Source organism: Barbus barbus (assembly GCF_936440315.1).
Source record: "Barbus barbus genome assembly, contig: scaffold_88, whole genome shotgun sequence".
Taxonomy (NCBI): domain Eukaryota; kingdom Metazoa; phylum Chordata; class Actinopteri; order Cypriniformes; family Cyprinidae; genus Barbus; species Barbus barbus.
The window spans coordinates 1-14,703 of NW_027636802.1; the positions used below are offsets into that span (position 1 = coordinate 1).

Consider the following 14,703-nt stretch of genomic DNA (forward strand, 5'->3'; position numbering starts at 1 on the left):
CCCCCCTGGATCTGTGGTCTGCAGTGAGGGGCTACTGCTTGAACCGGCGCCGACGCTACGTCTCTGTCGCGTGTGGCATCAAAGTACCCGCGAGAGCGTCTCGAGAGCAGCCGGGTGTAGTTTCTCCAGAGCGCTGATGACCACACAGCTGTTTCACGATTGGCCAAACTCACCACATGACAACAATGACGTGTGGTTCTAACATCTTCAAACCCAATACTGCTCACAAATCTGTTTTTAGAACAGTAAAAGCTTTTTACTGTAGTCGCAATGTTATACTGAGTCACGTTTATCATAAAACACTGATGAAAGCATATATACCCCACTTTATTAGTATTTAAATAGTTAACGTTGAACTTTATTCTTGAGCAGATGGTGCTGTATTAAGCAGTATATAAAAAGTGTTTCTGTTGCTCATGAAAATGTTTCTGAAACGTCTGTGTATTTGACAAGTATTGCATGTTATTGACTTCATCTGTGATACGAGTACCAAACACCGCGAGAGCATCGCTACAGAAAGAGTGTGACTTCAGGCTGACTGCAGGCTCTCGCCGATAGCTCTGTGCAGCGCTGCATGAAGTCCAGCACACCTGAGTAAAGGCCTGCGGACTCAATTGAGCTAGAACACACTGCAGCTAGATGTCCCAGATTACCCCAGTTCACCCTACACCCAGATTCATTTGGATTGAATCAAGATCGAAAACCCCACACCCTCAAAAAAACAAAAAAAAAATGTAAAAGATAAAAAAACAAAAACAAAAAAGAAATTCACTCCAAGTTGAACTTAAAAGTTGGCAACCCTGGAGTTGAGCATCTAGACATGCATTTAACGGTCATCAGCATAGCAAATCCTCAAATGATTTATTTTATTTTTTAAAGATGTATGTACATTGATAACACTAAACTTTGTATTATATCACCTTTGCATCAAATTACAAAAAAACTAGTTAATCTAAAGCGAGGGTGTTTGTGAGGGACAGTAAAGTGGACATTGTTCTGCTGATTGCCATTATCAGTCCCCCATTTCTTCTGGAAGTCATGAAAACACCATCGTGGAGTTTGTCTTGTGCTATTTGAGCAAGTGGGAATGCCAAATATATATATCTGTGTTGCTCTTCCATTCACTGCTCTTAACACAACTACCATGACTTCTGCTGCTGAGAAACTCACAAATGTGATACATTTTTATTTTTTATTAAACAGTAGAGATAATTACAAACAGAGACAAAACAAAGGAAAAGAAAATTCATTGCTTTTTTGAAAATTCCACAGAATTTTGGATAGTTTCCATATTCTTGTCTAAATCAACTCTCAATAAAGAGATTAGGAAATGTTTAATTTGTGTATATGACATTTCACTAACAGGAAGCTAATTAATTATTTATGTGATATTTTCCTGAAGCCTATATCTTCGTTTAAGTGGTCAAATAATAATAATAAAACATCAATCTTAGTCAAACATTATGACCATCATTGACTGTACATGAAGTCTGCTGAAAAATGTTGCCAGGTGTAATAATAAACCCGCCCCACTGCTCCTCAAAACTAGCCCAAACGCGTTTCGAGGGGGTCTCCCGGTAAAATCGCATTTAGGGGCTACATATGACGTTATTGGGGTCGCTTCAACACGAAGAACACCGGAGGCGCGGTGATAAAGCAGAGCAATAGCGCGGGGAAACCGCAGACTTGGCAACACTGGGCTCACGCGCCCCGCCCCTGATCGGCTGCGTCAGAAACCCCGTCGCGGCAGAGCCCGTTGATAGAGAGCACCGCGCGTGAACAGCGCCGCCCGCCATTTTATATTATCGGGAATCAAGCGGAGCTCCGCCGGGGAGTCATTTACCGCCCCCAGAACACACATACACACCGACAGACCCGAACACACCCGCGGAACAGCGCCAGGTAAGCGCCCCGCCGCTCCGGACCGGATTCCGAAAGCGTTTCGCGCCGCGGAGGCCTTTATTTTACCGGTGTTTGGAAACAATGTGCGGATCCCGCGGGGGGAGGGGGTTACCGGACACGTTAAACACGCTAGCTCTGCGAGAGCAGGCCTCGAGAACCGTTTAAACGCACATAAACGCGTACATCTGTGTGTTTTGTTAGTAATTCCAGCGTGTGGCTGCACACTAATGAACTGATGTTGTATGTGAGCGCGTGAGTCACGCTGCTGAGTTAGCAGGCTAATGCTAATCAAGACACGCGTCTGAACCCCATTTAACACGCTAAACCGTTTTTATCTAGCAGCTTTGCTGATTTTCTTCAGCTGTGTTGGTGGATAACGCGTTTATAGCACGTTTTGCGCAGTGCGTTGTCGTCTCGTATGTTTTTAAAGAGTAAGTCGCTCGGAGTGTGGCTGTGGAGGGCCTGAGACGCGTCAATACAGTCTGACCGTGTGTTCACGGATCACACACACACCACCGGTTCAGTCTGGGCCTGATTTACACGAGCATCGCTCTGGAGCGCGTTCTGTCGTGCTGTTATAGTGAAGAGCACGGCCTGGTGTTGAGCACATGCACTGCCGCTGTTTACTGTGTTTGCTCGAGCTGTGGATGCAGTAAACATGCTGGCTGGCTGAGGACTGAGAGAGGCTGTAGGTGTTTTGGAGGATGTTATGCATGCATGATTGTGATGGTTCAGCGCATTTGTATCATTGCATGCAGGTGGAAAAAAAGACTGGATGATTTTTAGATTGCAATATGGAGAAACCCTATTCATAAAATTGAATACCCATTAATTTGTGTAACTGTCTACCAAAACCTGCAATAATTTGGCTCATTGCATTTGAACAGATTTCTGGAGACATGGCCACAGAACATATTAATGGGAATGGTACAGAAGAACCAATGGACACGTCTGCTGCAGTTACCCATTCTGACCACTTCAACACTTTATTAGAAGCTGGTTTACCACAAAAAGTTGCTGAAAAGCTAGATGAAATTTACCTAGCAGGTAAGCCAAAACTTGAACCCTCCAAATTGACATTCATCATATTCAATGCATGTTGAACTGTACGTGTCGTGTGTTTTCTTGCGTAGGGAATTGGCAGGTAATTGGCAACTTTGTGTGGTTTCACTGCAAAATGGGTACTGCAGCGTTAAAAAGAGATGCTGAGTTGTAGCGGCACGCCGGCCCGCAGAAATAAAGGCTGAATTGAGCGTGTCTGGTCCGATCCTGATAGCACGCTTTCTGGGGATTAGCTCTGTGCTGTTAAAGGGGGGTGGGCTGTCCCGGGGGATGCCGGCCAGCTGGGCATAAACCGGGACAATAGAGGCAGCTGTCTAGAGCCGAGACAGGTGACGTCCCCTACAGCTTATCACTAACAGATGCTAATTATGAAGGGGTGAGGGTGCTCCTGGGATAATCATTATTACTGTATGAACGAGGTGCTGCTATTGCCTATTCAGGTGATTTTTGCGGGGTTTACATAGCTGTGGGAAACCTGGAAATATTTGGATTATCAGACAGCAAAATACTCTTATCCCATAATCATGAGCACCTGGGGAAGTCACTAGCAGCGCTGGTCTGCGCTGATGCCCTGTCCACATGATGACAACATGAACTCTCTCTCTGAGTGACGCTGATGTACAATCCACGAGCCTGACTGGACGGGGGGTAAAGACTCCTGCAGATCGTCACATCTCTCGGCTACGCTGAGGTTTCCCTGGTTTTCTCCCTGCAGGCCTTGTGGCGCACAGTGACCTGGATGAGAGGGCCATTGAAGCACTGAAAGAGTTCAATGAGGAAGGTGCACTGCAAGTCCTCGTCCAGTTCAAAGAGAGCGACCTATCCCATGTGCAAGTAAGTGCTCTCGCTCTGCTCTTTGAGTCAGTGTAGTGAAACATGGGGAGGATTTACCAACTCTCTCGCTTGCTTTCACCCAGAACAAAAGTGCCTTTCTCTGTGGAGTGATGAAGACCTACAGGCAGAGAGAGAAACAGGGGACCAAAGTTGTAGATTCCACGAAAGGACCAGATGAAGCAAAAATCAAGGTGCGTTTGGGCTTTTTATTTAATATAAAGAGCCCTGCGATTTCTGCAATGTGGAAAACGGCTATACAAACTAAATTTACAGTTTAAAGCGGAATATCACGGAAGTTTGGATGAATTAATCAGAAAGCTAACTTTAATATAAAGACATTGTAGCAGAAATGCATTACTATTGTTCAGTAGAATGTACATAACTTTGTGTTATAACCTTATTTAATAGTAAATATCCTTCATTTGCATAAAATAAAATTTTCATTAATTACGATAAATTACTGATTTTATGCCTTCATTTGATAACCAGAGAAATGTAAATACACAGTTTCTGAAAATAAAACTAACCCAAAACATTTCATAAGGTTATTGTTTTTTTACATGTTTATTCAATATTAATATAATAAATAAACGATGTGCTTTCCAAAGATACAATCAGTTAACAGCATGTCTTTAAGATATTGTGACGTATATTTTACTTCAAATAGCTGATACAAGCTACTCATAAGCAATAATGAATAAACAAATCCAAAATTAAGAGGAAAAGAGTAATAAAAAAACAATCAAGGCAATTGTAAGAATAAATGAAACCTGTTTTGATGCGTTCGAATAATTAGACGTGCTTAGGGTTGGTACAGAATTCGGTATTTTAAGGGCACATACTGAATGTCGTCTGTACTACAGATTACCGATTCACATTAAATCATTCGGTACCAAATTTCGGTGCCTGAGAACTCATTTGGGCGCAGAGAGAGAGACCCTGTGACATGATGTCACCACTGCAACTCTTTAAAACACAGCACGCAGGGAGGGCAAACCAAAATGTTCTTGTGTGCTTGCATTTCTAGGGTCACAAGGTTTCTACGAATACGCTGATAGGATGGTGCAGTCCATTCATAAAAACTGAATTTACTCTCTAGCGCGGAATGCCATGGAATTCGGCAATTTTTGGATGAATAAAAGGTCTGTCACTTAATTCGAATTGCGACAAACTAGTGTATGTGAATTATTAAAACGCAAAAAGACTTTAAATATGAATCCTGCATGTTCCGTTCGGTATGTATGAATAGCAGAGACGTGGTTTTGTTGATTAATTTACACAAATACTGAAGCGCACGTGAACTCGAGGTGATTTTCGGCTTCTGCATCTCACTACATGAACGCATGATCTTACAGGCTGAGTCACTTCATGAGTATTTTACGGTTTCATTTGAGAAAACTAGCATCATATCATACTGTATACACAAACTTCACGGCAACCTGTCAAAATAAAAGTAAGGTTTAACATGCAACAAATATATATTACTCTTGTATTACTTTTGTACTCTATAATGTATGTCTTTTATATATTCCATTTACTGTCAAATTTAAATAAAACTATTAAAATGATGAAAAATAATTACCACTACCATACCCACTTAATTGTAGAATTGTATTAACTTTTTTTTAAAGTAATTTTTGTATACATTTTTTTTTTTACAGTAAACCTCTAGAGCTGTTTGTTTGCCAAAAAATAAAAGGATTTAATTTGATTAAAATTACCTACATTTCACTGCTGGTTATACTCTGTATAATTGTGTGTGTGACAAATAAAAATCTTGAAAAATAAATGTTTCATGCCTTCATATGATTATCAGAAAAAAAATAAAACACAAATTTCTGGAACAAAAAAAATAAATTTCTAGGACCCTATTGTTCAAAATGTTGAAATTGAAATGTTTTGGACTTTTTTTCACTGAAATGTTTTTATTACACAGAGTAAAGTACCGAAAAAAGGTATCGTTGGGTACTGTTTCAAAATTGAACGGTACCCAACCCTAGATGTGCTAAAACACAGAATTTGGTAACAAAACAAATCATTTCATAGGGCCCTAAACATAATTTGTTAAACTTTTAATAAGTTGATGAATTGTGTAAGTTTCAGGATTTTATTTCTCTGAATTCAGAGAGGAAAAAAATCAAACCGATATCATAGGGCCCTAAAGATTTCAGTTCAGTGAAACGAGCAGCTGTGTTTTGGTTGTTTTTCAGACTTTGCTGGAGAGAACAGGCTACACCCTTGATGTCACTACAGGTCAGCGCAAGTACGGCGGTCCTCCGCCAGAGTCAGTCTACAATGGTGCTCAGCCCACGGTCGGGACAGAGGTAATTCACATCACTCATGCTGTGGTGCGCTGCATCAGCTGTCTTTAAAGGCAGAATGATGAGTTATGTACACTGCTCTGGAGTAACTTTGTTATGCTGACAGTTTACCGCCAAGATCTGACTCTATAGCCTCTCCACATTTAAGAGCATCTGGCTGCTGTAAAACCCAGCAGATGCTGCTCCGATGTTAGCAGGTACACCGAAATCTGTGTGGAGTTCAAACATAGCATGTTAATGTGTACAGCTAGTATCAAAAGGATCCAGACATGAAGCTAATGTCTTTTCATCATCCCACTTAATCCATTCTTGGCTGCTTGGCAAATCAAATGAATGAAGATACTGATTTGAGTTGATGTTTTATGTGAGAAAAATAATATTTGAGGAAGACGCCACTGACCAGTCACAGTGTTGTTTTAGTTTACATATTGCTTTAGCAACTAGCTGAATTTTTTCACTTAATGTTTTTCAAATAATGTTATTTCGTTAACGATAACCCTGATCATAATCAGGCATTATAGAGAGATGAATGAAAGCGCTGAATCACCTTCCTGTTTTCAAATCTTCAGTGGATCTGATTATGCTTCGAAGAAATTCTTAAATTCATATTGTAGCCTCTGGGGTGTTTTAGTATGGCTGTAAGCTTTGGCTCAGACTGGCTCATTGACTTCTCTGTTCTGTCCATACTGCAGATCTTTGTGGGGAAGATCCCGAGGGACTTGTTTGAAGATGAGCTCGTGCCTCTGTTTGAGAAGGCAGGGCCGATCTGGGACCTGCGTCTGATGATGGATCCTCTGAGCGGCCTGAACAGGGGCTACGCCTTCCTCACGTTCTGCACTAAAGAGGCTGCACAGGAGGCCGTCAAGCTAGTAAGACACTCAGATCATACAGGTCCATTCATGAGTGTGTACCTGCTGCCTCTGTCTTCAAGTACTAGATTCACAATCATATCTCTGTATGATGAGTGCAAGCGAGGGTTTACCAAATCAACAGTTGTTCAAGTTTCAATCCCTGTTTTTCTCCTCTCAGTGTAACAATCATGAAATCCGCCCAGGCAAACATATTGGCGTGTGTATATCAGTGGCAAACAACAGACTCTTTGTGGGCTCCATTCCCAAGAGCAAGACAAAAGAACAGATTGTTGAAGAGTTTTCAAAAGTCACAGGTGTGCTTTGCTTTGAAATGAGGAAGCATTCCTCTGTGTCCTCTCAACATGCTTTGTTCTTTAAAGATTTAAGATCTACATTTAACTCACTTTCTCTTTCTCAGAGGGTCTTACTGACGTCATCCTTTACCATCAGCCGGATGATAAGAAAAAGAACAGGGGCTTCTGTTTTCTGGAGTACGAGGACCACAAAACAGCAGCACAGGCTCGACGGAGGCTCATGAGCGGGAAGGTGAAGGTCTGGGGCAATGTGGTCACCGTCGAGTGGGCTGACCCTATTGAGGATCCTGACCCGGAGGTCATGGCAAAGGTCAGAACATGAGCCATTTGGTGTTCTCTTTGGTGATGGGCTTGTACTGAAAGATGATCAACTTCTCAGTTCCTGCTGAGATTCTCTTTCCACATTCTCTTCAGATAACACCGTTCCGAGGCGGTAGGCTTTATGCTGGCAGTTTACTGTCGACTGGACATTGTTAAGAGTCTTCCTTCTGCTATGGGTGCACTGTTGATCAAAGTCTTGGGGTTTTCAACTGACCTAAATGCCAGACCGATATAACGGCGCTTATATTTAGGCCCCAGCTTCTCTTACAACTAGGGAGCTCATGTTGTCATCTCATCTGCTCCTAGGTGAAAGTGTTGTTTGTCAGGAACCTGGCAAACAGCGTCACAGAGGAAATACTTGAAAAAGCATTCGGCCAGTTTGGCAAACTGGAGCGAGTCAAGAAACTGAAAGACTACGCCTTCATTCATTTTGACGAGAGAGATGGAGCGGTCAAGGTAAGATGCTTTGGAGCAAGTGTCCAGGTGCATGTTTCTGGTTTTGTTGAGTGGTCGGTACAGTGGTGTGACGGTATGGATGTTTGCAGGCGCTGGCAGAAATGAACGGTAAAGATTTAGAGGGGGAGCACATTGAGATTGTGTTCGCCAAGCCACCCGACCAGAAGCGGAAAGAGAGGAAGGCGCAGCGTCAAGCAGCGAAGACGCAAATGTGAGTTTACACCAGTGCTGTCCAGCCCTGTTCATGAAGGGCGGCTATCTTCAAGATGTCCGTTCTAAGTCTTATTTATTTATTTTATTCTTTTAGCTGACGCTTTTATCCAAAGTGACTTACAATTGCTATATATGTCAGAGGTCGCACGCCTCTGGAGCAACTAGGGGTTAAGTGTCTTGCTCAGGGACACATTGGTGTCTCACAGTGGATTCGAACCCAGGTCTCTCACACCAAAGGCATGTGTCTTATCCACTGCGCCATCACCACCCCTTATCTTATGCAGCACACTTATGCCTTGTCCAAATACCCACACTTGTGTTCTTGGCTACTTGAGAGCACGCGACAGGAAATAAGTGCGCAAGACTGTCCCAGGTCTTAAACACACCAAAGCGTAGTGCCCTTACCCCACACTAAACCCCGGCCCGCTATTTGAGGCTTTGTGTGTCCTATCATGCATCATGCTTTGAAATAAATCGTGAGACTTTTTGCTGAGATCTCGCGATGGGTAGATAGAAACCTTTCCAATGCTAGTTAAATATTAATATAGTAGTTGGATATTACAAATAATTTGGTAGAAAAACAAAGTTGCACATTTTATTGGTGCAAAGATGAGTAGTGTAGAGGGCTGCATTGGGATTGGGACCCGCCGGGTCCCGCGGGACCCAATGCAAATTCGCGGGAGCGGGCGGTTTGAACTTTGCTGCGGGCGGGAATGGGCGGCAAAAAAAAAACACTGCGGGATCGGGAGGTAGCCTAGCGACATGATGTCATTGTCAACAAAATCAAAGTACTTGAAGTCTAAAGAAACGCGCGGTAGCCTAAGCGTTTTAGATGTCCCCGATAGCCCAGGCTATATTCATCTTCCCTACCAGTGCGTCAGAATACATGCAGGTCAGGGAAAGAAACAAACATGAATCTCTTTAATAATAGCAATACAATACGTTTTTTTTTTTCCTGCGGGACGGGAGAAGACACAAAATCAATGCATCTCTATTATCGTGCGGGAATAAATTCTCAGTTTTTGCGGGTGCGGGTGGGAGTGGACATACATATTGCGGGAGCGGGCGGGAGTGTAACACGAACGTTGCGGGAGCGGGCGGTAATGGTCAGAAATTCATCGGGGGCGGGCGGGAGCGGGATGAAGAAAACAGTCCCGCGCAGGGCTCTAGAGTAGTGGTGATATTTTTGTACATTTGCAACTGCTTTTTATCACTTAATTAGAAGCACCACAAATTAAACTCATCTGTTATAGGGACTATTGAACAGACATTTAGAATTAGATTTTAAAAAGCAAAGATAAAGCAATTGCATTTTTTGAACACTGTCACATCAGGTAATGACAACTTCGACACACGCTTGTGGTTTTCATCCTCACTTGAACTAGGGATGCATGACATTATCAGACCAATATAGGAACTGGCCGATAATGGCTTTAAATGTAAATATCTGCATCAGCCGGATATGAAAATTATGCCTATATGTCTTGCACATGAATACTTTCTTGAAGCAAAGTTTTGTCTGAATGCTGATTAGATTCACTCTTTAGATCACTGCATTTAAACTGAGAATGTTTGGTGTGTGGTGGTCAACAGCAACAGCAGCCTCCCCCAGGTCCTAATGCCCGCTCAGTACAGAGTTCCCTAGGGGGTTTCTAATAAAATGAAAGCAAAATACACAATATTTTAGTTTCTGATTAAATAAAGCAGTAATTGATGCTATAAAACATGAGTATGTTTTGAAGTTCATAAGCTACAAAAACACAAACCGGTCACTTAATTTTATATATATTGATTTGTTCATTAATGTGTAATGTTATATATATATATTTTTTTTAAACTAATGAGCTCTAAAAGATTTTCTGAATTTTTACAACTCTTGCTTTAGACCATTTACAAATGTTAAAACTTAAGGTTAACACAGCATCTTTCTGAAAAAAATTTCAGCGATTAAATATAGATTACTCATATTTATTTTCAAATCTTTAATGTACTGTCATTATAAAAGAACTTCATTGTTTAAGTCAAATAAGTTCTTGTCAAAAACTAAAATAAAAAATAATTAGCTTCTGTTTGCACAGGAGAAACTTGATGTTTCCTAACAAAAGGAAATATAGCGGCAATAAGGCCAAAATGAGTTGCAAAAAAATCGGCATACGGGCAAAAATCCAATATCGTGCATCCCTAACTTGAACACTTGGGCCAATTACAGGATATACATCATCATGTAGACAAGTGCAAAGACCGCAAGTGTGGGTATTTGGACAAGGCATCGATGTTTTGAGTCGTCCTGAACCCCCTGATTAGCTCAGGCAGGTGTTTGGTTAGGGTTGGCGCTGGACTCTGCAGTCCTCCAGGAGCAGCCGCTTACAGCTCTGTGTCTCCGAGGTGAGCGGTCTCAGACTGGTGTATTCCACGTAAACATCCCTGTGCTCTTCTCTCCCAGGTATGACGATTACTACTACTATGGGCCTCCTCAAATGCCGCCTCCTGCCAGGGGCCGGGGCAGGGGTGCCAGTCGGGGCGGTTACTCCTACCCGCCAGACTATTACGGCTACGAAGATTACTACGATTATTATGGTTACGATTACCATAACTACAGGGGTGGCTACGATGACCCGTACTTCGGCTACGATGACTTCCAGGCGCCCGCTCGAGGCAGAGGGGGGCGCGGCGGAGCTCGAGGCGGGACGTCTCCCGCGCGCGGCAGAGGGGTCAGCGCTCCACGAGGCCGGGCGGGCTTCCCACAGCGTGGCGGAGGGCCAGGGGCCAGCAGGGGCCTACGCGGAGGAGCCAGAGGCGGGGTTCTGCCGAGAGGGCGCGGGGTACGTGGTGTTCGGGGTGGACGCGGTGGAAATGTAGGAGGCAAGCGCAAAGCCGATGGCTACAACCAGCCAGATTCCAAACGGCGCCAGACCATTAATCAGAACTGGGGCTCGCAACCCATTGCACAGCAACCCTTGCAAGGTGGCGATCATTCTGGTAACTATGGTTACAAATCTGACAACCAGGAGTTTTATCAGGATTCTTTTGGGCAACAGTGGAAGTAGAGAATGTAGGGCTCTTTTGTTTTCAGTAAAACCAACAACAAAAAAAAACAAAACAAACCTTTTTTTATAGAGACTTGATTGGCCCTCAAATCCATTAAAGGTTGCCTCTCTCCTCTTCCCGGCGGGTTTTCTTGTACATATTTTAAGAATCCGCTTGGACTCGATCAGTAGTCACTCCCACCTGCTTCTGCCGAACTGTTTTTGTTTTGTTTGGAGGTCGTTTCCTACTTTTTTTAAAATCGGGATTGAAATTTTTAAATTTGCAACTTTGTGCTCAACCTGTCTATTTGGCTATATAGTACCATGTATGTTCATAGGAATTTTGCTCTTCATGTCTTAAGTAGGTAACAGCAACAAAAAAGGAAAAAAACAACAACAAAAAGTGTCTCCTAAACTTGTACTCAACGAAGAAAAAAAAAAAATTGCTATTTATATGTTACAAAAGATAATACTAGTCAAATAGCTTGTCTTGTTTTTGGGGAAGGCGATTTAAAAAAAAAAAAAAAAATGAAAAGGAAAAAGGGACTTTGATCCTAATTTTTGGCTTTACATTTTGGCTTGTATTCTTTGCTGTTTGTCTGCTTGAATAAACATACACGCACCAGTGTACAAAAACTCAAATTGTGTTTCAAATTCATGTTTCGGCAAATTCTCTCTTCAAATTGCCTACAAATTTATGGCTCCTTGTGGAAGAAAAGGACTAAAGGTTTGCCTGTAGATGTGCTGCTACCTCACTCTGCATGCCTTCAAATTGATATCACCAAGTCGAAGTCCGCATCCTCTCTCCACTCAAGCTTTGTGTAAACGCATACCCCATTTCTCACAATCTCCTCCAACTGAGAGGCTTTTCTTTACTCCGATTCACTGCCATTGCAATTTTTTGGGAACCTTCTCTCCTGAGGTCCCCTTCAATGGGGTTTTGTTAGAGAAACTCCACAAGGACAGGCTAAACTCAATGATAGCCACAGAAAGCACAATTTGACGCAAAGCGGCGTGTCCAGACGAGGCGTCTTTGTCGCTGGAAGCTCTAACTCTCTTTGCCCTTGCACGTTTGTCCCAAATTTGAGCCACTGTGGGAAGCTACCATGCATGACCCTGTCTCTTGCTTTCCTCCTTCGTATCTCTGTAACTCTCCCACCCCCTTTTAGATCACCTAATTCCTGTCGCTTAGATCCGAGCCGCTGTTGTGCTTGTTTCTCTCGGGCTCCTTACACGTGTGCATGCCAAAACGTAAGGTGTCGTCGCTAGTCTAGTGAATGCATTTTGCTTTGTCTCTCTCTCTTTGACATCTTCCTTGTGGTCGTTTGTGTCCTTGTGTGATTTTTCTTTTTCCTTTGTGTTGTATCCATTGTTAACACTCCTCTAATTTGTGTTCCTTTTGTTACCTGGCTAGCAGGGAAAAGGGGTCGAGGCTGGTCCTGACATGTCCCAGTGAAGACTGACTAGCTCAGTGGGGTCACGCCAGGTGCTGCCAGCGGATGTGATGGTAAGGTCCGTTCCATGGTCCAGCTCGGGTCCTGCCTTACGGAAGCGTATCTTCTCCCTGTCTGCCTCCAAGATTGCCATCAACGCAAAGTCACGATTAGACGTGTGTGGACTCTTCTTTGTGTATTGTTTTTGTATTTAATTATTTTTTTTTTTTTTATGTAAGAATGTCCCAGAACCCTTGTGTCATGAGAGAAAATGCCATTTACTGTTACTTCTGGAGGTCGAAGTAGCCCAAAGGAGTTTTATCCTTAACGTTACATGTATTTTGCACTTTGTAGATGTTTGAAGTGGCTTGGAGGAGCTCGATGCTGTTGTATATTTTTGTGCATTTTTAACTGCAGCTTATCATGAGGACAAACATGTTAAGCTTGTATTTGAGTCTTGCCTTTTTTTTTTTTTCTCCTCCCGTTGTTACAACCTGGTGTGACTGACCAGGCATTCCAGGTAAAATGGTTCTTTTCGGAACCTTTTTTTTTTTTTTTTTTTATAGGGTGTTTTTTTTTTTTTTTTTTTTTTTTGGAAAGGGTTGGTTAACTACCTCATCCTGGAGGCTGAAACTGCCCTATCTGTACTGTACATACGGCGACTTAATGCAAGCAGGGCTTTTTATATTCAACTTATGCACAAGGGCAACATCAGAGCCAATGTACCTAGTGTATTATAGTCCTTTTGTAATAATGCTGAACAGTCAGACTGGGCATGTGAATGACTCGTGTGATGAGTCTAAAGAAGCCTTGCCTTCGTCAGTCTGAGCTGAGCGAGATGCCTTCCTCTGAGGATGTAGTTACAGCTCGCGAGACAGGTGATAAGGATGTTACTTGTTTGTAAAAGCTTGAACTTGAGGAAGAAGCTACTTTGAGAATCCTTAGCGGTGTTTCTCAGACCCTCGCCCCAAATGAATTTTTTAAAGCTTTTTTTTGTGTTTGTTTTAAGAACATGCGGTCCACATTGATGGCTGCTTGATCAATTTTGAAACCAACACCATCCCTTTTGTGAACTACGTGCGGCCTAGGCAAGCACAGTTCACCGTTGTTTTTAAAGGTAAGTCCAGAGCACCGTTCTGATAGCCGCTGCTTCCCTGTGATCTCGACGCAGGCAGTTAGGCTAGGATCGATCTCTGCTCCATCTCCATTCCTGGTGCTGGTTGTGAATCAGACTGGACTGGTGAGAGCGGCTCTGGTTATGCCATTACCCATTCGGTCTGTAATAAGAGCTGTGCTCAGGGTGGGCAGGACGTATGATGTCATTCAACTGGGCACACCGTAGCTGCCTTTTCATCACATTTAATGTGATGGATTAAGATATGCATCGTTTTGGGCATGTTATCGGTAACTTTAATTCTCTTATGCGCTCGAACAGGGTTTATACATTTTTAAAGGGATTCTGTTGATGTTTCAGTTTCTTTTTTGCCTCTTTAAAAGTATTGACTGGATTTTGAATATGACTGACTCCACAATTATTTCTGTATCACCATTAGACCATTTTTTTTAAATAAAAAAAAAAATGGTGTTTTAAAGTACTGCTGCATAACCAGTGTTTTTGCATTCCTGCAAATAAATTTTGTAAAATGAAAAAGTGTGGCCTTGCTTGATGCTTTTCGGTCTAAACCTCACCTTGAGAACGTCTAGAGTTTGATCAGTGGCGTTAGGTAACATTTGAATATACATGACTTTGTTTAAATACATTTAAAAATGCTAATTTTTAATACTTTCAATTCATGACCACATTTCGTGTCTGGTATTGTATGCTCTTTAATTTTTACCACCTTTGCATTTTTTTACTGACCACCATTTGCTAAACTGTCAAGGTCTGTCTTAAGAGCTCTGCTTATTCAGTGGTTGTTAGTCACTAAAATATTATAGAAACGGTGTAGAGGACACATCATGGTTTTTGT

The 14,703-nt window shown here is 42.4% G+C and overlaps 1 protein-coding gene across 5 annotated transcripts; it reads left to right on the plus strand.

The window, feature by feature from the left end:
• The first annotated feature begins 1,766 nt into the window (after positions 1–1,766).
• On the plus strand, positions 1,767–14,373 carry LOC306868612 (heterogeneous nuclear ribonucleoprotein Q). Of its 5 annotated transcripts, none has more exons than XM_079414871.1 (12): positions 1,767–1,902; positions 2,790–2,949; positions 3,680–3,798; positions 3,882–3,989; positions 6,009–6,122; positions 6,812–6,988; positions 7,149–7,284; positions 7,389–7,594; positions 7,912–8,061; positions 8,151–8,272; positions 10,718–11,096; positions 12,715–14,373. In XM_079414871.1, exons 2-12 carry the CDS (start codon positions 2,802–2,804, stop codon positions 12,754–12,756), a joined length of 1,701 nt encoding a protein of 566 aa, XP_079270997.1. In that variant the 5' UTR covers positions 1,767–1,902; positions 2,790–2,801; the 3' UTR covers positions 12,757–14,373. The 5 variants fall into 5 exon arrangements, with proteins under 5 accessions (XP_079270997.1, XP_079270998.1, XP_079270995.1 ...); XM_079414872.1 differs by having other exon boundaries at positions 12,718–14,373; XM_079414869.1 differs by having other exon boundaries at positions 10,718–11,253; positions 12,715–14,367.
• The last annotated feature ends 330 nt before the right edge of the window (positions 14,374–14,703 follow it).